Genomic DNA, 21,233 nt, shown 5'->3' with positions numbered 1-21,233 from the left:
TCCCAGAAACGTCTCCATCTGCTGACTCCTGCTCAGGTATCAAACACTGCACGGGAGGGATTCTGCTGAGAGGTTACCGGCAACAAACATCTTACCAGCAGAGGACAACTCGTACGCTACAGAGTAGGATGAGGATCAAAGGAGAAAAGAAGAAGACTTTTGACTTTTTTCTCTGAATTCTGACTTTAATCTCACAATTATTACTATTTTTCACAGAAATTTGACAATTTTTTCCAGAATTCTGAGTGAAAGCTCAGAATTATGATTTTTCTTTCTACAATTCTTACCTTAATCTCAGAATTATAAGAAAGACCAGAATTTTAACTGTAATCTCGGAATTCTGCCATTTTTTTCTCAGAAATTTGACCCTTTTTTTCTTAGAATACTTACCGTAATCTCATAATTCTGGCTTGTTTCCATAATTCTAACTGGAATCACAGAGTTCTGATTTTAATCTTAGAATTCTGACTTTTTTTCAGAATAATTTCTTTAATCTCAGAATTTTTACTCTATTTCTCAAAATTCTGACTTTAGTTTCAGACAAAAAAGAAAAAAAGTCAAACGTGGCCTTAATCTCCGCAGAATATTATCACTTTGACCATTTATAATTTTTCTGTTTGTGTGGTTTACTCTGTAATGCATGTGTTAAACTCAAGGCCCATTCCACCACAACCTGCTCTAAAATGACCATGTATTAGACCCACAATCATTAGATGGCATTATGTGTTCATCTGCAGAACTACCTATTAATGTTCTGTAATTCATATTAGTTTAAATTGCTGCAACACTACCATAGCTGGATGAGCTGCATGAATTAAACCACAACATTCTCCAATACTCCACAGTTTCTGTCTCACCTTGGGTGCAGGCGAAGCCTCGGCTTTCTTTCCTGCTGCGCTGGTTTCGGGGCTGACCTCAGGGTGATCCGTCTGGACGTGACTCTCCAGATCCTCGACGCTTTCAAACTTCACGCCACACTCCGGACACCTCAGCCCGGTCGGGGCCTTTTCTGCTGGCGTGTCCCCCGGCGTCACCGCTCCTCCGCTCTGGCTGGGGCTCTGGCCGTTCGTTCCCCTGAATGGATTAAACATCATAACATAAGAAAAATGGCAATACGTAGCGAAACAGACATAAGAATGCTAATCTGCTGAAAGAATGCACCAGATATATGGTGGATAAACCAATGGAGGAAGGGGTGACATATCTGCTCTCAGGAAGTGTTTGAAAGAAAATCGGAAAACCTACTTTAATGACACATACAGTACATTTCCTCAAAACAGACAACTAAGGCTACGTTTTGATGTATAAATTATTTCTTTAGAGTAACATTTGTACCAACAGCAGCATTTTGTTTGTGAAAAATCAGTCAAGTGTCAGCGACTAGATGGTGCACTCTGTCAGTTGAAGAATTACGTCATTGGATTACATTGTAAAACTGAAAACGCCCCAAAATCTGATAAAACTTAAATAGGGATTTTAGAAAAACTGTAGGAGATATCAAAAAGCCGAATCATTTCTAGATAGCTTTACATCTTGTGACTTGCTTAATACTTGAATGGAGTTTCTAGGTTGAAGTAGACAGAAGTAGTAGCTTGTGAAAGTTTTTGCTAAATTTTGTGAAATTCCACAAAACTTCAGTGCATTTCAATTGAGGAAAAATTTGCATGAAAGTTGAAATAGTACAAAAAGTATAAAAGTTGAAATTACAAAAAGATACAGCAGAATTCTCCAGAAAAAGCTGAACATTTCGACATACAAGTAGCTGAAATCAGTTGAAATATGAAGAACTGATTATGCACAGAGAAGATGGAATAACAATCAAGAGAAAAAAAATCTTTAGAACTGAGAATGCTTGAATTCTCATTTAATTTATGGCTAAACTGGGTTGGTGGTCTCCCTTCCTACCTGCTCATGCAGCTTGCACACAGGCCGTAAGGCAGCCCGTTGACGTCCAGCTTCACCAGATCCCCTTTATTTTTGAATTCCTTCAAGCAGAAGGCGCATTTGTAGAGCTTGTGTGGATGCAGTTGCCCGTTGGGGGACGAGGAGGCCGAGCCGTTGCCTGCTCCCGCTCCGCCATTGCCTCCTCCGGCTCCCCCCAGCGCCGAGCCGGAGGAGAGCTTCTGCATGTGGAAGGTACCGTGGATCTTCAGCTCCAGCGTTGATGTGACGGTCTGCATGCAGACAACGCAGCGGAAGCCGGTGAGCGAGTTGCGAAGGTCGGGGTGCATCTGGCAGTGCTCTATGAACTCCTCCTCGCTCTGCAGGGGCATCTTGCAGATCCGACAGGTTCCCGTGTCCAGGCTTTTACTGTGGGTCACCTGGAGGAAGAGTTTACCCAGGAATTAACAGCATACAGATAGAAGGTCAGAAAACAGAAACTATTATTAGATTGGAGAAATCCAGGGTTGAAAGCTCAGACTGTACAGACTGAAGCTGAACTTGCTAGTTGCAGCATTAGTTGCAGCAGTTGCTTTGCATTTTAAGGCAGGGAAAAAAACAATGAGGAAACTCTTAGGCTGTTCTCACGTCTGACAGTCCGTAGACTCGGTTCCATTGGACAAAATAGAAACAATTGTTACATTTTCAGCTGCTGCGGTTCTCTTTCACACTGGACCGAGTCAAACAAACCCAACTAATTATAAACATGTTCCCATCCTTGCCTGTGGGGGCACTGCACCAAGAACCACTGAAAGAAACAACAAAAACCTCTGAAGACACTGAGTGCAACGGCCTTCTTCACAAAATGTAAACATAAATGAGTGGCGTCAGATTTTAGATTTCTCGTTTGTCATTTCTTCCGCTATCGTTAGACTCTTGTGTTTGTTTTGGTTGGACTGTACAGGGCTGGTGGGAATGCAGCCTAAAAAATGTCTGGCCCATCTGATGGGTAAGTCATCAGACACTTCATTCAGTCTGAAATGTCATTAATAATAATATTTATCCGTCTCAAAAATTCACCCAATAAATAAAACCTTTAATAAGTTATTATGAGGACAATAAACAGTTTACAGCTGGTACTGCAACCTCTCAGCATTCTTGATCTGCCATAAATAAGGAAACAAACATTTAGTGGACTAAAACACAGACCCAGAGCTGCAGATCAGTTTGTACCTTGTGTTCAGTGAGAGTCAGCAGAGACGGGAAGCGCTCCCCACATATGGGACACATGTAGTGTTTGGCGGGGCCGCGGTGCGTCTGAGCGTGTTCACGCAGCCCGCTCTCAGAGAAGAACGTCCTGGAGCACACGTTGCACTTGTGGTTCCCTTTGATGAAATCTGCCTTCTTCTTCCTGGAACCTGGAAAACAGAAAGAAAAAAACAACAATCTGAAATCCAGCCTGTGCAATAAATCAGTGACAATAAATATCGCAATATACACAAGATAAATATCAATAGACAATACATGAGGTAGAATAAGCAATAATTTCAAGGAAGGTTGGTAGAATCAACTAATTCACACTCTCTTTGGTTACCTAGCAACTCACTCTTTTTTTGGTTGCCTAGCAACAACGTGTCAGTAAGTGGCAGAGCAGCAGTTTAAGATTCCGTCATGAAAATAAAAAAAAAACAATGGTCCAGTGTGAAAATGTTGGATAATAAAGGAAAGGTTACGCCACTAGTAAGGCTGCATTTCAGATATTTAAAACAAAAAATTAACCAGTAATTATTGATATGGACTCATATGAAATGAATCAAGAATATTTCTTCTCTAATTTCTACTGCAAATGTCTTAATACACTGGAAATAAAACAAAACTAACTTGTATCTCTTATCTATATTAATGAATGACTGACTTCAATAAAGCTCCTATATCTTGTTGAAAAGTCACTATAGTTAGTTTTGGTAGTTTTGAATAGTTTTGTTCTATTTTAAGAATACTGAAAGACTTTCACTACAAACTAAGCCAAAATGACTTGTAACATTTTACATATCGTCCAGCCCTCCCAACTGAATAGTAGAGCAGTTTTACCTGCGTCGTCTTCTCCCGGCCGGATGTTGTGGTCCCGCAGCCGGTGGTTCTGCAGCAGCGACTCCATGGTGTACGCCGCGCCGCAGATGTCGCAGGCGTACATGGGCTCGGAGTTGTCCAGCTCCTCCTCTCCGCCGCTCGCCTCATGACTGTTGGCCGCGTCTCCTGCCTGCGACGACCCCCCACCCCCAACGACCCCGCCCTTCAGCAGGATGTTCTGCAGGTCGGCCTGTTCGGCGGCCACTACCGTCGCTCTCTCTGCTGCTGCAGCTGCGCCACCGCCGATTCCTGCTCCTCCCCGCTTGGACGTCTGAGCCAGGCCGTTGGGCGTCCCGTTCTGACTCCCACTGCTGCCGGTGCCGCCGCCGTTGCTGCCATCAAAGATACAGTGCTTCTCCCGCAGGTGCCTCTCGAGCAGCGAGATGGCGTGGAAAGCTTTGCCGCAGAAGCGACAGGTGAACTTCTTGCTGTGGGTGGTGATGTGACACTGGAGCTCCACTTCTGTTCCAAACGTTTCCCCACAGAAGATGCACTTCCGAGGCTTCAGCCCTTCAGGAATAAACATCTCGTTAACGTCAAAACTATGATAACTGTGTGCTGTTACATTTTTTTCTCTCCTCTCAGCCCAAGATAGGAAAGATTTCAGAATCCACATTGCTTTAAAGGAGACCTGTTACGCTTCCTTGTACAGATTAGGATAGGTCTATGGTCTATACAAAACATGTTCATTATTATTTTTGTACAAAATTATTCTTAGATAATGAGATTTTATTCTACTCAGTTCTGCATATTTTGAGCTGTTTTAGGGCGTCTGTCACTTTAAATCCCAATTAAGCTGCTGCTGGTTATGCCTCCAAACTCAATGTTTACACTCACATGTGAAAATGGCTGCAGACAGATGCGCAATTTACAACCATACATCTTTGAAAAGCAGAAGTGGAGCCTCCAGGACAACCAACAAGAATGCAGGAAGTGCACAACAATTGCACAATTATACAACCACACATATTTGAAAAGTGGAGACTTCTGCACATTCAAGAAGAATGCAGAAAGTGATTTCTGGATGATAAGTCAACAACAAAACACTTCTTTTCCAGCAGCCATTGTACATCGGTAAAACTAGCTGACCAAACGTGCTGGAGCTCCACTTAGGTTGCTAGGTAACATGTGGAACTCTGCTGGAGTTGCTAGGTAACAGCCCAGTGCCTGTCAAATGTGGATTGACATCAAGAGGTTTTTGAAAATAATCATTTTCCAGACACTAAAAAACATTAACTTATTCCCAAAAAATGGCTTTTTTAAATACTTGGGCTGTTTTTAGAAGCAGTTGAGACCCAAATGCATGCAAAATGTGAATTTTACATAATAGAGCCACTTTAGCACATTAATATCTAAAGTGTTTACTTTAACTCTACTGTTAATGACATTTTAAGCTAATTCTCTCATCTCTGGCTTGTCTGCCAGTAACACAAGACACTTTGGCTTAATATAAGAAATATATCTTGTTCCACTTGCAGGTTATTTCAATTACTTTTTAATCAATGTTAAGGAATTATTGACTTAAAACAAACTTCTATATTGTGCAGAAAAGTTACTTGTAAGTTGGTTTTGTCTTATTTCAAGTGTAATAAGATATTTTCACTAGAAACTAGAGCAGAAACATTGTTTGCAGAGCTGGAAGGTTGCAAATACGAGCTTCTCTTAGAACAACTAAGGTCTTTAAAAATAAATCTAACCGCCTCACACTGCCCTCTACTTCCCACCTACTCGTCATTTCAGCTCCTTTAGCTGCTAAAGGTAGTAACTTCAACCTCTCTTGATGCATCAGATGGTAGAAATCCCAGTTTTTGTCTTTGTAAAGGGTTGAATAAGAAAATATGGCCAAAGATACTAAAATAAGTGTGAGGGTCAAAGCGAAACAGAGAAAATGTGTGGAGAGATATGAATGTACCTGCGAGTCCTCCTGGAAGGCCTGACCTTTGACCCAGGTGGTTATGCTTGACATGGAGCTGAAGGTCTGCCTCCTTCCTGAAGTCCCAGGCACAGGCTGTGCAGCGAAACAGCTTCTTCTCGTTGCTGTGTTTCACAGTCAAATGCACCTGGAAGACAGGAGGACATAAATCCATGGGTTTTTATTTTAAATTTCCACACTTTTCCTTAATCTATTTTCCACATTTTCCTCAAATTTTGAAACATAAATACAAAAGTTGTGCAGCAGATTTACAGAGGAAAGGATTTTATGGCTGGACACTTAACAAATACGGTGTGAAACTTAGATCAAACGCTTCACTGGACTTTTCCAGACTGTTTTTCTTCACATGCATTGGTTCAGTTTATTAGTTTATTTCAAATAGGGACAATGTGCAAAAACCACTAATAAAAGAGGCTTTGTGTCAGATTTAGTTTAGCTTGTTTCCATCTTTAGTCCCTGACTAGGTGAGTGAATAAAACATAATCATGAGACACAATGAAAGTACCCATAAACTACTGTATAGATACAATTAATGTAAAATATCATGAAATTACAACAATATCAACAGTACAGACACTGTAAAAAAAACTCTCGAGTTGGCAGCAGTGTAACATTGATGAATGCAAGCTGCCATTAAAAACTAAAGAACAACAAACTTTTTCACGTGTGATTTTAATTACATTTAATTTTTAGAATAGAAATAAAACAGATGTTTTTTTTATCTACATCTTTTAGGGTTTGGTTATAGAAAGACTTTAGAGGTTTTATTATCGTCTCATTAGCATGAGTCCAGCAGCCATGTTGTGCAGCGCAGTGTGTGGTATACCTGTATGGAGACCTTGGAGTCGAAGACTTCCTGGCAGAGGGTGCAGTGATACAGGACGAAGGTGTGCATGTCCAGCAGGTGTTTCTGCAGGTCGTCCACGGAGGAGAATTGCTTGTCACAGCTTTCACACACGTACTGCGTCGACGTGGTGGTGTAATGCACCGTGAGGTGCTGCAGCAACGCGTCCTGCGTCTCGAAGTCTTCTTTGTTGCACTGCGGACAGGACTGGCGCCTCAGCAGCATCTCCAGGTGAGACTTTAGATGCGTCTGGAAACCCTCGAAACTGGAAAATCGGAGGTCGCACTGGTTGCAGGGATAATCGCCGTTGCTTCCCAGGGACGGGGTGGAGTCACCGGCCAGGCGGTGGCGTTTGGGAGAGGAGATCTCCACGTCGGAGGAGGCTGGGCTGAGGTCAGCCACCTTCGCCTGCCGTTTGTTGTTAGCCAGCGGGATGTTCTTGTGGTTCTCCTTGATGTGCTTGGTGAGCTTGAGGAGTGAGCCGAAGATGGGAGAATTGGTGCAGTAAGGGCAGGAATAGACCTGGACATGGAAAATACATTTTCATAAAAATCAGCATTCACCGTTAGTCCCCAATGGTGAACGCTGCGTCCCTGTGGAGGGAGAGAGGAAATGGAGAAAGATATGCAGAGCAGAAGGAAGACAAACAAGCACACTCCTTAAATCACAATTAGATTTGACGGCTTGTTTTTAGAGCTGTGCAGAAATCTAGAGTCAATTTTAAACTCCTTTCCCTTCCAAAGTGTGAGTAATCTTTAAAGTGGTCTTGACCTTTAAGTTCAGGCTTTTGTGCTAATTGAGCCACTTCACTCTGATCGATGAATCATTCTCGGTTCTGAACTGAAAGAAGCACAATTTGTTCACATTTCTGTAATTAAACCCATGAAAAAAATAACACTCTTTGATCGACAGAAAAAGGTTATTTAGAAATAACCTTCTATGTTCTAAAACTAAATACACAAATTAACTAATCCACTATTTCAACTAAATTCTTAAAAAATGTGCTTAAAGCAGACAAAGGAACAGCTAAAGAAAACAAAGTTAGCAAAAATGCAAATGATAGCACATCTTAGCCTACATTGTAAAAACACAAAATCTTACAATGTATTTTTGGTCATTATAAGACAAAACTAACTTACAATCTGCTTTTCAGCAAGATGTAGGAGCTTGGTTTAGGTAAATAATTCCTTAAAATTAAGAAAAAATTTATAAGCACTACTTAAACTGACTTATAATTATTTCACTTATAGTAAGACTTTTTGTTCTATGCTAGCTAGTATTAAATAAAATAAGCTAATATCAGATTAGCTTACTTTAGTAAACCTCATATTAGCTAATGTAATTAGCTAATCCACAATAATAAAATCTATACAATGAAGCTTTTTTTAATAATGTTCAAGAAAATTAAATTTAATTTAAGGCTTAGCTAATTAGCTAATATGAGGTTAGCTTACCAACATAAATAGGCTAACTTAACTTAGCTTACTTAAAAGTAAGCTAACTCATGAGTAAGCTAACTGATTTTAGCTGAGCTCAAATCAAACTTAGCTTCATTTAGTACAACAGATAAACTCAAATTTGGCATTTCATTTGCAAAAAAACCCCAACAACAAACAAACAAAAACCGAGAATTAAAGTAGTGGGAGATTTTCTTATTTGTTTTGATTCTCACCTCCATGAAGGACTGAGACGCAGCCTGGAGGACGGGGGACTCCAGTTTGGCCACGGCCCCTCCAGCCGCCGTCCCGCCTCCTGTTGCCGAGGTGCAGTGCGTCTGCTGGATGTGCTCCGTCAGCGAGGACTCCGTCAGGAACCCCATGGAGCACTGGTTGCAGAAGAAGGCGTGGTTCCCCTCTGGAAGAGCAACAGGACGTTAAAATCTAATGTCAGAAATCAGTTTTTATCATTCAATACTTTACTTTAAGTACCAGCAAAAAATAATAAATCTGCCAAGATTGTCTTAAACATTCCCATTTTACAAAAGTCAAGTTCCAAATATTAATCCTATTTTATAGGATTACACAAAGGATTTGTATAATTATAAACATTAGATGTGTAAATATGTATAATGTGCGATATTTTTAGAAAACCGTTAGGCGGATTTTTATTCATTTTCTTTCTTATAAATATAATGAAAAACAGAAAAATCTTTTATTTGCTAAAGTTGCTGTCTTTTCATTTTAACTAGCTTTTTATGGGTTTTTTTATTATTTTACTTATTTATTTTTATTCCTTATTTAATAAGCTTCCTACTCTTTTTCAAATTGGATATAGAAATTTAGCTATTTAATGTTTGTTTATTATTATGATTTTCTTCGTTTTATTTTTGTCTATTTTTATTCTTATAAATACAATGAAAAGCATATAAAAATGTTTAATTAGCCAAAGTCAGTCTTTTTTTAAAATTCTAATTAGCTTTCATATGTTTATCCTATTTTACTTTTTTATTTTTATTCCTTTTATGACTTATTTCAAGTGGCAGCTATAAATAAACATCAGTATTTGTGGGAGCAGGTGATTGGTCAGACTGACAGATATTTTAGACAGAGGCCGTTAGCTTCAGAGTGAGCAGACCTAGCGTGGTGGATCCTGCCATGATCCCCCCAGGCAGGCAGTGGGACACTCGGATGTGCTCCTGCAGGGAGTTGATGTCTCCGAACATGTCCGGACAATAGTTGCAGTGAAACGCCGTGACGTTTGTGAACTGGAGCAGAGGGAAAGCCGCTGCTGCCGCCGCCGAGCCGATGCTCCCGCCGCTGGCGCGGTGGGCTTTTCGCACGTGCTCATTGAGGTTGTAGAGCGTGGGCAGGGTTTCCAGGCAGAGCTGGCAGGTGTGGCTCTGCTGCGGCTTGTCTGCATGGATGGTCTTCAGATGGATCTCCAACACGGCCAGGCTGTGGAAGTCTCTCTTTGAGCAGTACGGGCACGAATACGTCATCTTAGACCAACTCCCTCCCGAGCCTGCAGAAACAAGAGCTGGACATTAACACTGTCAATCATTGGCAGGAAAATGTTTCTCCGCAATTATTTACTATTAAATTGGGGTTTTAACAGGTATGCATGAGCAGTCAGTATCTTCTCTGCACTTAATTCTTAAACAGTTTTAATTGCTAAAACAATCAATCAAGTTTATTTGTACAGCAAATTTCAATTTGCAGTTTTCTGGAAGTTTGTTCCAGATTTGCGGTGCATAGAAGCTGAATGCTGCTTCTCCACATTTGGTTCTGCTTCTGGGGATGCAGAGCAGAACCAGAAGACCTGAGAGATCTGGGATGTTGATACAACAACAGTAGATCTTTAATGAATTATAAATTAATAACAGTATTTTAACGTCTATTCTCTCAGTGGAAGGACTGTACAACTGAGTGATGTGTTCTATCATCCTGGTTTTAGTCAGAAAGCCAGGAGCAGCATTCTGGATCAAATCCAGGTGGAGTACTGATTTTTTTTTCTCCCCTCCAGGGGGTCTTTTGTGGGCTCTAGTGTCCCTTATATTACAGTAGGCTGACAGGAAAGGTGGAAGGAAAGGGGAAAGACATGCAGCAAACGTCGCCGGGTCCGGGAACCGAACCCGTGACGGCCGGGTCGAGGACCCAAGGCCTCCAAACGCCACCACAGCACCACAGCACGCCCCGGACTGATTTTTTTAGGCAAACCTGTGAGGGTGCTGATGGTACCAGCTGATGGTACCAGTACCTTGATGGGCCAGACTAATCGCTGCGTCCTCCCCGGAGTCTCCGCCTCTCCTGCGACCTCGTTCGCTGCTCTGGCTGTGCTTCAGGGTGGAGTCAGGGGTGGAGCCTCTCTCCAGGCTGGCGCTGGAGTCCGGCGTGGCCGAACTCATGGAGGCCACGCTTCCGAGCGGCGGATCGGGACTAGCGGCGCTGTGGTTGGACGAGTCGGGCTGGCGGTGGCTGTCCAGGTGGCAGTAGACGTCCTCCACCGACGGGAACTGCTCTGAGCAGACCGGACATCTGGGAGTGGAAGGAGAACCACAGTGAGCTCCAGCTGCAGCGATTCTCCGATGAGGAGCATTCAGAACGTGGAACGCCGCCGTTACTTGTGCTTCCGGTTGGCGTGCTGCGTTTCGATATGCGTGAGCAGCGACGCCTCGTCCAGGAAGATCTCCGGACAGTGGATGCACTGCAGGTCGGCCCGGTCGGACAGCTGCGGGTGTCGGGTCAGGACGTGTTTCTCCAGCTCGTCCGTCTGGCTGAACGTCTCCTCGCAGTAATCGCACATGTACAGGTCCTGGTCCAGGTCCACGTCTCCGCCCGTCCCCTTCTTCCCGCCGTCCTTCTCGCTCCGCAGCGCCAGATGCTCTCTGTTCTTACGGTGAGCCTGCAAGGTCAGAACATTTTAACACACTCATCTATTAGCTTTGGAGGACAATTAGACATGCACCGACCCAATATTAATATCTGTATCAGTACCGATGCCGTTGTTTTTCGAAACGGTATCGGCCAATATTAAACCTCAAATATCGGTATCAGAAGTGAAAAAAGGGGATCGGTGCATCCCTAGAGAAAATTATAAAAAGCCGTTTACCTGCATGTGGCTCTGCAGTGATGAGGTGGAAGAGAAGCCACGTTTGCACACTGAGCATTTAAATGGTTTGCTGGAGCTGCAGAGGAAAAATCGATGAGCCACAAATCAGACTGAAGAAACAGAAATACAAATTTTCTGTGAAGAGATTTTTAATGCTACTACCTGTGTGTTTTAAGATGGATCTTCAGGTGATCGGAGCGAGAAAACGCAGCTTCACATTCTTGGCAGCTATACTTCTTATCACCTGCAGGCAAAAAAAACTAAAGATGAAATTCCTGGTGGAACATGTCCGTTTATGTTTAATAAAACAAAAAAAAGTTAAAGAAGAGGTTTTTAATTCTTATTGCTTTTTAATTTTTAATGCTTACTGCAAGGCTGCTTAAGCATAATGCATACAATCTGATTTATTAACAATCTGTTCAATAATCTGGAGATAATTCAGGCTCAGTGATTTCTGTAAAGAAAGATTTCAACTCTGGGAAAGTAACAGAAAGAAGCATGTAATGTTTTACAAGCGGTGGAGAATTGTGGTTTAATAAATCTATTCCCAGTAACTCTAATACTTGATTGGATCTTTTCCGTCATCAGGTGGACTGAGAGGCCACCTGATGACAAATCTTCAGTCAATAAGAGAAGAGAACCAGGCTGAGGGAGTAATGACCTGTAGAGGCGTTTGAACGAACCTGTGTGGAGCTTCACATGGCGGTCTCTGCTCCTCTTGTGTTTAAACAGGCGGCTGCAGAACGTGCACTTGAAAGGCAGCTTGTCGCTGTGGATCTGCTCGTGTCGCTTCAGGTAGCTGAGGCGGCTGAAAGCGGACAGAACCAGGTGTTATTTCAGCTCCTAGCTAACATAAACCTAAACACTGAAACTAAATGTTCCCACTTAATTTGGAAAACCAGTAAAGCCTTTTAGTAGATTTCTATAAATCAATCCCTCCAGTTTTTTGCAAATCCTTTATCACAGAAATTCACCAAAAACCAACAGATCTAAAGCATAATTTTGAGCTTATTGCTAATTTTCTGCAAAAATAGTCAAAAACATTGCGATTAAGTGATGCTACCTCCCACCTACAGGTGGCAGTGTTACTTACTTCTACTAACACTGCTGCCTCAGCCTAACTTGATGACAAGTTTTTATTCGAAATCGATTTGGTGAGTAACAAAAGTCAAGCTATTTAAGTTCTTTAAGTTCAAATCTGTATCTTTTGGAAGGGATATAATGAGGAAAATTCCTTGCAAATATTTCTGGAATAGAACCATAAAATCTGTGATTTTGATTACAATAAAATATCCTGGAGGGGCTGACGGAGTAAAGGTTTGTGGAGTGTAAAACAAATAGCTACCTTCCACCTGAGCTGTGGATCTCTGCAACTCCCCCAGAATTCTCATGAGTCGCTTGGCTGATTCATTTAAATGTTCAAAGCTTGGAAAATTGTTTCATAACTCAAATCTGCTGTAAACGTCACAATAAACTCCAATAATGTTCACAGAACAGCTGTTTAAGGAAGAGGATTAGAGACAGTTTTTAAAAAATCTGATAAATCTCAGAATTGTCACTTCAACCTCAATTTTCTAATTTCTTTTCATCAGAATTCTGAGAATAACGTCTGAATTTGCTCTGTGTTTTAAGATTAAACTAAAAATTCTGATTATTTCTCAGAATTCTGAGAAAAAAGTCAGAGTTCTTCCTTTTTTGTAAAAATTCTCAGGCTCAGATTTAATCTCATAATTTTGACTTTAATCTCAAATATAATCTCAGAATTCTGACTTTAATCTTCTGAATGGAAAGTGAAATTTTTAAAAAAGTCAAAATTCTGAGATTAAGTTCAGAATTGTTCTTTTTATTCTGAGACTACTGAGATTAAAGTAATTTTTTTAGAATTCATACTTTAATCTCAGAATTCTGACTTTTTTTCCCCAGAATTTTTGCTCTTGATTTCACAAGATAAGAGTCTGAATTAGTTTTTTTCAGTGTTCCTGATCCTCTTCCACAGCTGTACATATATTTACACTTGATTTCCTTTAGGGGCATCCAACTAAGCAGTTCTGCAAGCAAATTCACACCTAGTTTATTTGTATGTTTTTTAAGCAGATAAATTGAAAATATATAATTATTATGAGTTTATCTGTCAGATTAAATCCTAGTAAAATCCATTACATGTCATTAAATGTGCGAGATGTTGAAGGGGTTTAGATGCTTCTGCGCGGCAGAACAAGGGTGTGAGTGTTGAAGAATGACAGACGGAGGTGAGCTCGGCAGAACGATTAATACGGAGAATAATAATGATGATGACTCTGGAGTGTGTGTAAGACAGCTGTTCTTAAAATGGCTCTTGACTGAGTCTCCGGAGACGCTGGTGAGAAATGTATTCACCTCATTCCCTTTACTGTTGCCTTAGCGTTCCACTTTATTATGGAAATAACAGCGAGGCGGCTGCAGCTTATTTATGAGCACCCAGATATTCATGAGCGGGATCCAGATGTGGAGGAGATACCTGAAGGATTTGTCACAGAACTGGCAGGGGTACGGCAGGCCGGCGCCGCCCTCCTCCTCGCCGCCGGTGGCCATGCCCAGGTCGCAGCAGCCGTCGGGCATCTGGGAGGGCGACGCCACGTCCTTGCTGGAGGGCGAGGAGGGCACCCAGGACAATCCGGCGGGGTCATCGTCGCCATCTAGAGGAAAGGAGGGAGGGGGAGACGTATTTTAACTCACAGCTGCAGGATCGTAAAAAAAGAGGAAAAGTGAGGGTAAAGCAGGGCGAAGTGGGATGATTAAGGAGAAGTCTTATGTTTCTTGGATGGCAAAAGGGAGAAGCCTGTGGGAGTTCATAGGAGGATATAATCAAAAAATAAACACATTTATCCTAGTCACACACAAACATTCATACATAAATATACATAAAAAAATGAGGATGGCAGAGATAAAGAGAGGAAGAGAAAGAGAGGGAGAGAGATGCGCTCCTGCAGTGGCAACATCTAAATAGAAAGCTCCAAGAACTATGTATCCCCACCGGAGCCCGGAAATAAGGACAGAGTGTATTTTCTCTCCCTTCATCCTCCCTCTGCAGCCATCCCTCGCTCCATCCCTCCCTTCCGTCCCCGAGGACCGCAGATCCGCCTCATCATATTTTCATTAGGGCCTTGGCAGATTGAAACGTCAGAAAAACGATTAGGAGATGAGAAGAACAGAGCGGAAAGATGGCGATACTCGCTCCCTTTATCTGTCAGACATACCAGATTATGCACTGCTCTTTTTTTCCTCTCTCTCTCTCTCTTTTTCTCTCTCTCCCCCCCTCCGGCGTAGTCGTGCACGGAGGCGACAGAAAGGCCACAGCTCCTTTAATAGACACTTCAGAATGGATTGGATGCAACAAAAGAGCGGGCTGAATTATGCTTGATATTGTTCTGTTGCTCTTTGTGCGCTCCGCAGCAGAGCGGCGAAGATATTCAACGTTCGCCTGGAAAATGCAAAGGAGAGCAGCGTCCGCGTTATCTGAGAGTCGCATCAGTGAAGCCAGAAAACAAATTAAAAAAGGGAGAAACGCTGGAGAGGCATAACGGAGAAAGAAGGAAATGTCAGATTAGACAGAAGAGAAGCAGAGAACACTGCAAAAACACAAAATCTAACCAAGTATTTTTGTCTAAATTCTACTGCTAATATTTTATTACACAACAAAAAAAATACTTAGAAGTCACTTTTCAGCAAGATATAGGAGCTTCTAGGTCAATAATCCTATAATATTGAAAAATTACTTGGCATAAGTGAAATAAGACATTTGCCATATTACATATTATAATATTAACAAAATATTTTACTCATAACTAATACTTTTTTATCAATAATTTGGGATTATTGACAAGCTCCTATATCTTGCAGAAAATTTGCTTTGTCTTATGCCAAGTGTACTAAATATTGCAACATTGCAAAAACACAAAATCTTGCTAAGTATTTTTATTTAGTTTCTAGAGCAAATATCTTATTACACTTAAAATAATAAAAAAATACTAATAAGTAACTTTTCAGCAAGATATATGGTTTTAAGAAAATAATTCCTTAATATGAATAAAAAATGTACTAATTATAATGGCAGATTATTTCAGTTCAATATTAAGAAATTATTGACTTAAAACAAGCTTCTATATCTTGCTAAAAAGTTAATTGTAGGTTATTTTTTATCTTATTTCAAGGGTACTACGATAGTTGAACTAAAACCAGATCAAAAGTATTTGGTAAGATTTTGTGTTTTCGCAGTGAAGTTTCAGTGGAAGCTGCATCACAGCGTGCAGAGAGGCGACAAAAATTTGATTAAAATATGGTGGGTGAAATGAAGGCACTGGGATGAGCAAATATAACTCTGCAGGGGGCACCAAGCTCAAAAATCAGACTAAAGGAACACAAACATGAAGCCTTAAAGCAAGGCTCTAAAATAAATTCACTGACTTAAGCAAACATCTAAACATGGAGGTGGAGGGCTGATGATGGGGGCGTGCTTGGACTCCAGTCACTAAATCAACATTAAAGGTGACCTATTAGGCTTCCTTAAGCAGGTTAGGATAGATCTATGGTCTATATAAAACATGTTCATTACATTTTTTTTTACACAAAGTCATTCTTCGATGAGGAGTTTGCAGTCTGCTCAGTTCTGCCCATTATGGGCCATTAGGGCCTCCTGTCACTTTAAATCCAAACAAGCTGCTGCTGGCCACGCCCTTCAACTCAACGTTTACACTCACAAGTGAAAGTGGCTGCAAACAGATGCACAATTATACAACCACACATATGTGAAAAGTGGAGACTCCTGCACAACCGGGTACCTAACCCAGGAAGTGATTTCTGGATGGAAAGTCAACAATAAAACACTTGTCCTTTCCAGCAGCCATTGTACAGCGGTTACACCAACTGACCAAATGAGCTGGAACTTTGCTGCGGTTGCTAGGTGACGGGCAGGAACTCTGTTGGGGTTGCTAGGTGACGGGCAGTTCCCATCAATTGTAACTCCACATTCGGAATGTTTTTGAAACAACTCATTGTTCAGGCACCAAAAAACATAAACCTATTGCCAAAATATTGCTGGGTGGTTTTTTTAAGTGCTTGAGCTGTTTTTAAAAGCAGTTGAGACAAAATGGAAGTATAAAAACATGCAAAATATGAATAGATCCCCTTTAATTAAACAGAAATCTAGCAAAACATTATGACCACCTGCCTGCAACTGTGCTGGTTGTCTTTTCGACGCCAAACAGCAAAGTTAGGGAATGGTGTAGAAACTGGCACCAAGATGTAAGCAGCCGTTTCTTTCTGTCCTGGAAGGTGAACAGTGACGCTATCGCTAATTTCTTTAAAAATAAAAAATCACCTTTGAGGCAAAGAGAGGCCATCTGTGGAACAGCTGCCGATTGGCCCAAACTGGGTCAACAAGATAAATACAAAATACAGCAGAAAACCTGCAACAAAATGGCTGCGGAAAAAGAAAATCCAGGGCTTAACTTCACCTTCAGAGAGAAATCTGACACAATAGTAAACTGCAAAAACACAAAATCTTACCCAGTATCTTTGGTCTGGTTTAAAGTGCAAATATATTAGTGCACTTGAAATAAGACAAAGCTAACTTACAAGTAACTTTTCAGCAAAATATATTAGCTTGTTTTAAGCTAAACAAGCTAATATATTTTTTTTTCTGCTATTGTTGAAAAAAATCCTAGTTACAAGTGAAATAATCTGCCAGTGGAACAAGACATTTTGCCATGCCTTTCTAAAATAATGGCATAAGTCTTTTTTTGCCAAAAGTGATTCGTTTTGTTTAAATCATCTTTTGTCAAAATGACTTAGGATTTATTTTAGGAATTAGACAGTATGGAAAAATGTCTCATTCCTGTGACTTTTTCATCAATATTAAGGGATTGTTGATTTAAAACAAGACAATAAAACAACTAAAAAGTTATTTGAAGTTAGTACACTTGAAATAAAACAAACTGATATTTTCACTATAAAACTAGATCAAAAATACTTGGGAAGATTTTGTGTTTTTGCAGTGTACATGTGAAATAATCTGCAAGTGGAACAAGACATTTTTCCATTATTTCACTTATAACTAGTACTTTTTTTTCTATATTAAGGAATTATTGACCAAAAACAAGCTCCTGTATCTTGCTGAAAAGTTACTTGTCCGTTAGTAAACTTGAAATAAGATAAAACGTAAGATATTTGCACTAGAAACTAGAGCACAAATACTTGGTAAGATTTGCTGTTTTTGCAGAGAAGCGATAAATTTGAACAGCTGGAACAAAGTGAAACCCATAAATAAAGCATCTGCACAGAGAAAAGGCGGCTTAACAGTAAAAATTGTCTATAAAAGGTCGATCCAGACACCCCCTGCTGGCTGCATGACAAGGTGGAAGTGTTTAAACTCCAACTGACTCAAACAGAAGGAATAAAATCAGAAATTCCTAAAGATGGGACACAAGAAGAGAGAAATCTGGATCGTTACGGGAAGCTCAAGGTTCTCCGAGGTGGGAAAATGGGGTGAAGAGGCAGCAGAATCGGCCTGCAGAGATTTGGGGGAGAGCGGGTTGGTGGGTTGGAGGGGAGGGAGATTAGCGTCATTAAAGAGGCCTAATCCTCTGACTAGCGTGGCTGCGCTAAAATGGAGGATCACACGGCTTTTTAACGGCGCCTTTGTCGGTCGGCCGCAAGGGGACCTGGCAAGACAAGGCCGGACGGCAAACTGGGAGACACTGGAGGGCCGGGAGGAGGGGGAGCGGGGAAAAGCTCAATGAAAAGTTAAATTAGAGAAAGGTCCTCCAGGAGGAGTGCTGATGGATGGGTTAGTAGGAGAAAGTGTTGGGAAAATGAAGCTCTGTCCCCCCTCCTCCTCCTGTTTCTGTTCTTCTGAAAACTCAACCACTCCCTTCCCGCTTCATCTTCTTCCCTCCCTCCGTCATCTTTCATGTTGCTGCTCATTACAGCGTCCACGTCTCGCCCTCCGTATCGCCACGTCTCCGGCAGTTTCTGGCCTTCACCCCCGTTGTCTCGGCCTGGATGGGACCGAGGGAGGGGGGGAGAAAAGAGGAGAAGAGGGAAAGGGGGGGGGGACCCTCCAGATGGACAGACTCTGAACTCGGAAAAAAGAGGGAAAGATGAGGGGGGGATGAAAGAGGGGAGAAGAAGAGAGAGCCAGGGGTCGGGGATAAAAAAGAACGGACCGCCTGCGTCTACCTGAAACAACACACACACACACACACACACACACACACCCACACAGAGTCTCTAATAGGCTAGACAGCAAGGCAACACGTGGAGGAAACAGCCTCACACACACTGATCAGTCGCTCCTTTAGCTCCACCTGCCATAACGTCAAAAGCCGACACACATTTTATCAGCTATAACAAAACAAAGTAGTGCATCTTTGGAAAATAGAAGAAATATTGAGGTTTAGTTCACTTTCATCCAACTCCAGTCCGTCTGTGTAGAAAATTCGGTTCGTTCGAAGTGTGAATGCTATTCAAACTCTGGTGTGGTGGGTATCCATATGTGAACGCCAATCAGAGTGGAGACCGCTCCTAATGTAGGAAGTGGACTACAGCGCAGGGCGTTCTGGGTAAATAGAACCAAAACCAAACAACCAAACAATGACTTGTTGTTTTCTACCAAAGACGAAAAAGAAACCCTGCAATCCCTCAAATCTGATGCCACTCCATTTTTGTTTAAGGAAACTCATTGTGTCTTCAGATGTTTTTATGTCATTTCCTTCAGTTGTTCTTAGTGTGGTGCCCCCACAGGCGAGGAGGAGGAGAACAGGTTTTTTTCAATTGGTTTCATCTCAATTAGATTCATTTGACACAGTGCAGTGTGAAAGAGAACCACAGCAGCTGAAAATGTAGCAAATGTTGAAATTTTGGTCCCAAATTAAACAAGACTTGAAAACATTGAATCACACCCTATTGGACTCTGGTTGCTAATTTAATATAACGTTAAAAGTAATGATGCAAATGCATGCATGCGTCATCTTCTTCACCAGTTCCAATGATGCAATACCTAAAACCCAACAAAAATACACTCTGATTTTTGTTGTAATGTGACGAAGCTTTGTAGAAGCTTCAAAAACAGACATTCTCGGGTTTGTATCGCCTCTCTGAATTCACCTGAGTGCCGGTCTGAAGCTGAACATCAGGATAGCGTTGTCTGCAAAGCGCCTGGAATGGAAACACCGTCTATCTATGTCATGTTTCCTCTCTGTTGCTTTGATGTTTGAATCAAAGGAGCTCAGCTGGTTGCAGCAAAAAGGTTTTCCTGTCCCAGAGCTGCTGCTACAAAAGTTAAAACTGCCGACAACCTGCAGCTATGTGCTGCAACATCTCAATTAACAACCTAAACGAAGAGCGCTGTAAAAGTGCAATGAACCGCTGCGAAGATTAAGCTGAAATTTTAGGTTAAAGCTAACCCTCTGCCATTTTAAAGGCGTCATGTCTGATCTTATTTTAATCCTCCTCCTCCGCGCCTGATCCATCCAACTCTCCGTCCCACCTTTCTGCTTGGCCCTCGGCCCAGACGGGCACCTTTCCCTGAAAGACCCCTGCTGACCTTCCATCCCTCCGTTCACCAGAGCCTCATCCCTCCTTCCCTCTGCTCCCCAGGCTCCCTCCGATGGCCCCAGGCTGCCCCAGGCGTGCACACATGCAGCCCCAGACTCGCCACAGGGGGCAGAAAAACAACTTCCACCCTTGGCTTCATTCTGGCTTTCACTGTTTTGCACAGACTTGCACATGCAAACACGTAAAAGGGGGATATTTAATGTTCAATACTGAATAAAAAGGGATAGAGTATCCATATAGGGCCTCCTTCTGTTGAGCTTCACACTGAAAAGCCTCCTTAATATATCGCAAAATTACAGCTCTTTGAATTTAAAGAGCTGCTACTGAAAATCTTTATTTCTAAGAGAGTGTTTGAAGGTTCTTATTTCCATTTGATGCAAAATAACAAAGGAGATGTAACCAAAGTCATCTCCCACCAGTGACAATAAATGACAGGAATAATGAGCCACCCATCGGCTCTCGTTGCACCGAAACACTCCGAGGTTTTTTCCAAATGCTGCACACAGAGAACTGACGAGAAAACAGAAGAATGATCCCTACCTGGCCGACTGATTACCACGAGTTCACATGGCAACCAGAAAGCTAAGAGCAGCTTATTGGTTGCCATGCATAATGAAACCAGCGCAGTAGGACGGCTTCTTTGACAAGTCATATTGTTTGGCTGAAACTACCTGTTGTGTCGTCTCTCTGCTGCTGCAGAGGGATGCGAATTCATTCTGCTACAGAGTCCATATGAAGAACAGCATATAGAATCAGATTCATCTTACATCAGACATCTGACTGGTTCCTAACAGAGTGCTTCGCTCTCAGGCTGCAGGTTTACTGCTGGTTTCTAAAAGTAGATCCTTTAGTTACCAGCTCCCAGTTTTAGTCAGTGAGGAAGAAACCCTGTTTAATTTTAAGACTACACTATAAAAACACAAAATGTTTCCAAGTTTTCTAGTAAAAATCTTGTAGAAAACTTGAAATAAAACCAAACTAACTTTCAAGTAGCTTTTCAGCAAGATTTAGGAGCTGGCTTTAAGTCAATAACTACTTAATATTGATCAAAATAAAAAAGTACTAGTTTCTTCCAAGTCAGATTATTTTGCTAAAACGACATTTTTCCAAGTTTTAAGTTAAATAATCTGGAACTTTTTTCCCATCAATATTAAGGAATTAATGACTTAAAATGACTCTTATACTATATGTTGCTGAAAAGTTACCTTTAAGTTAGTTTTTCTGATTTCAATTGTTCTAAGTCATTTGTACTAGAAAACTAGACAATCAAAACTTGGTAAGATTTTGTGATTTTGCATTGCAGGC

At 41.5% G+C, this 21,233-nt stretch overlaps 1 protein-coding gene across 3 annotated transcripts in view; it reads right to left on the bottom strand.

The window, feature by feature from the left end:
* znf423 (zinc finger protein 423) overlaps positions 1-21,233 on the bottom strand; it is a 186,980-nt gene that overhangs the window by 95,098 nt on the left and 70,649 nt on the right. For all 3 annotated transcript variants that reach the window (XM_028042164.1, XM_028042179.1, XM_028042172.1), the window contains exons 4-17: positions 13,834-14,011; positions 12,020-12,144; positions 11,499-11,580; positions 11,337-11,412; positions 10,849-11,129; positions 10,485-10,762; positions 9,363-9,749; positions 8,461-8,642; positions 6,771-7,310; positions 5,924-6,071; positions 3,973-4,521; positions 3,115-3,299; positions 1,906-2,321; positions 858-1,074 (exon numbers count right to left, since the gene is read on the bottom strand). In XM_028042164.1, coding sequence (XP_027897965.1) covers positions 858-1,074; positions 1,906-2,321; positions 3,115-3,299; positions 3,973-4,521; positions 5,924-6,071; positions 6,771-7,310; positions 8,461-8,642; positions 9,363-9,749; positions 10,485-10,762; positions 10,849-11,129; positions 11,337-11,412; positions 11,499-11,580; positions 12,020-12,144; positions 13,834-14,011 — 3,644 coding nt within the window. The remainder of the gene's footprint in view (positions 1-857; positions 1,075-1,905; positions 2,322-3,114; positions 3,300-3,972; positions 4,522-5,923; positions 6,072-6,770; positions 7,311-8,460; positions 8,643-9,362; positions 9,750-10,484; positions 10,763-10,848; positions 11,130-11,336; positions 11,413-11,498; positions 11,581-12,019; positions 12,145-13,833; positions 14,012-21,233) is intronic.

The sequence above is a fragment of the Xiphophorus couchianus genome, chromosome 2 (assembly GCF_001444195.1).
Source record: "Xiphophorus couchianus chromosome 2, X_couchianus-1.0, whole genome shotgun sequence".
Lineage (NCBI taxonomy): Eukaryota > Metazoa > Chordata > Actinopteri > Cyprinodontiformes > Poeciliidae > Xiphophorus > Xiphophorus couchianus.
This window is presented reverse-complemented; position numbering and strand designations above follow the sequence as displayed.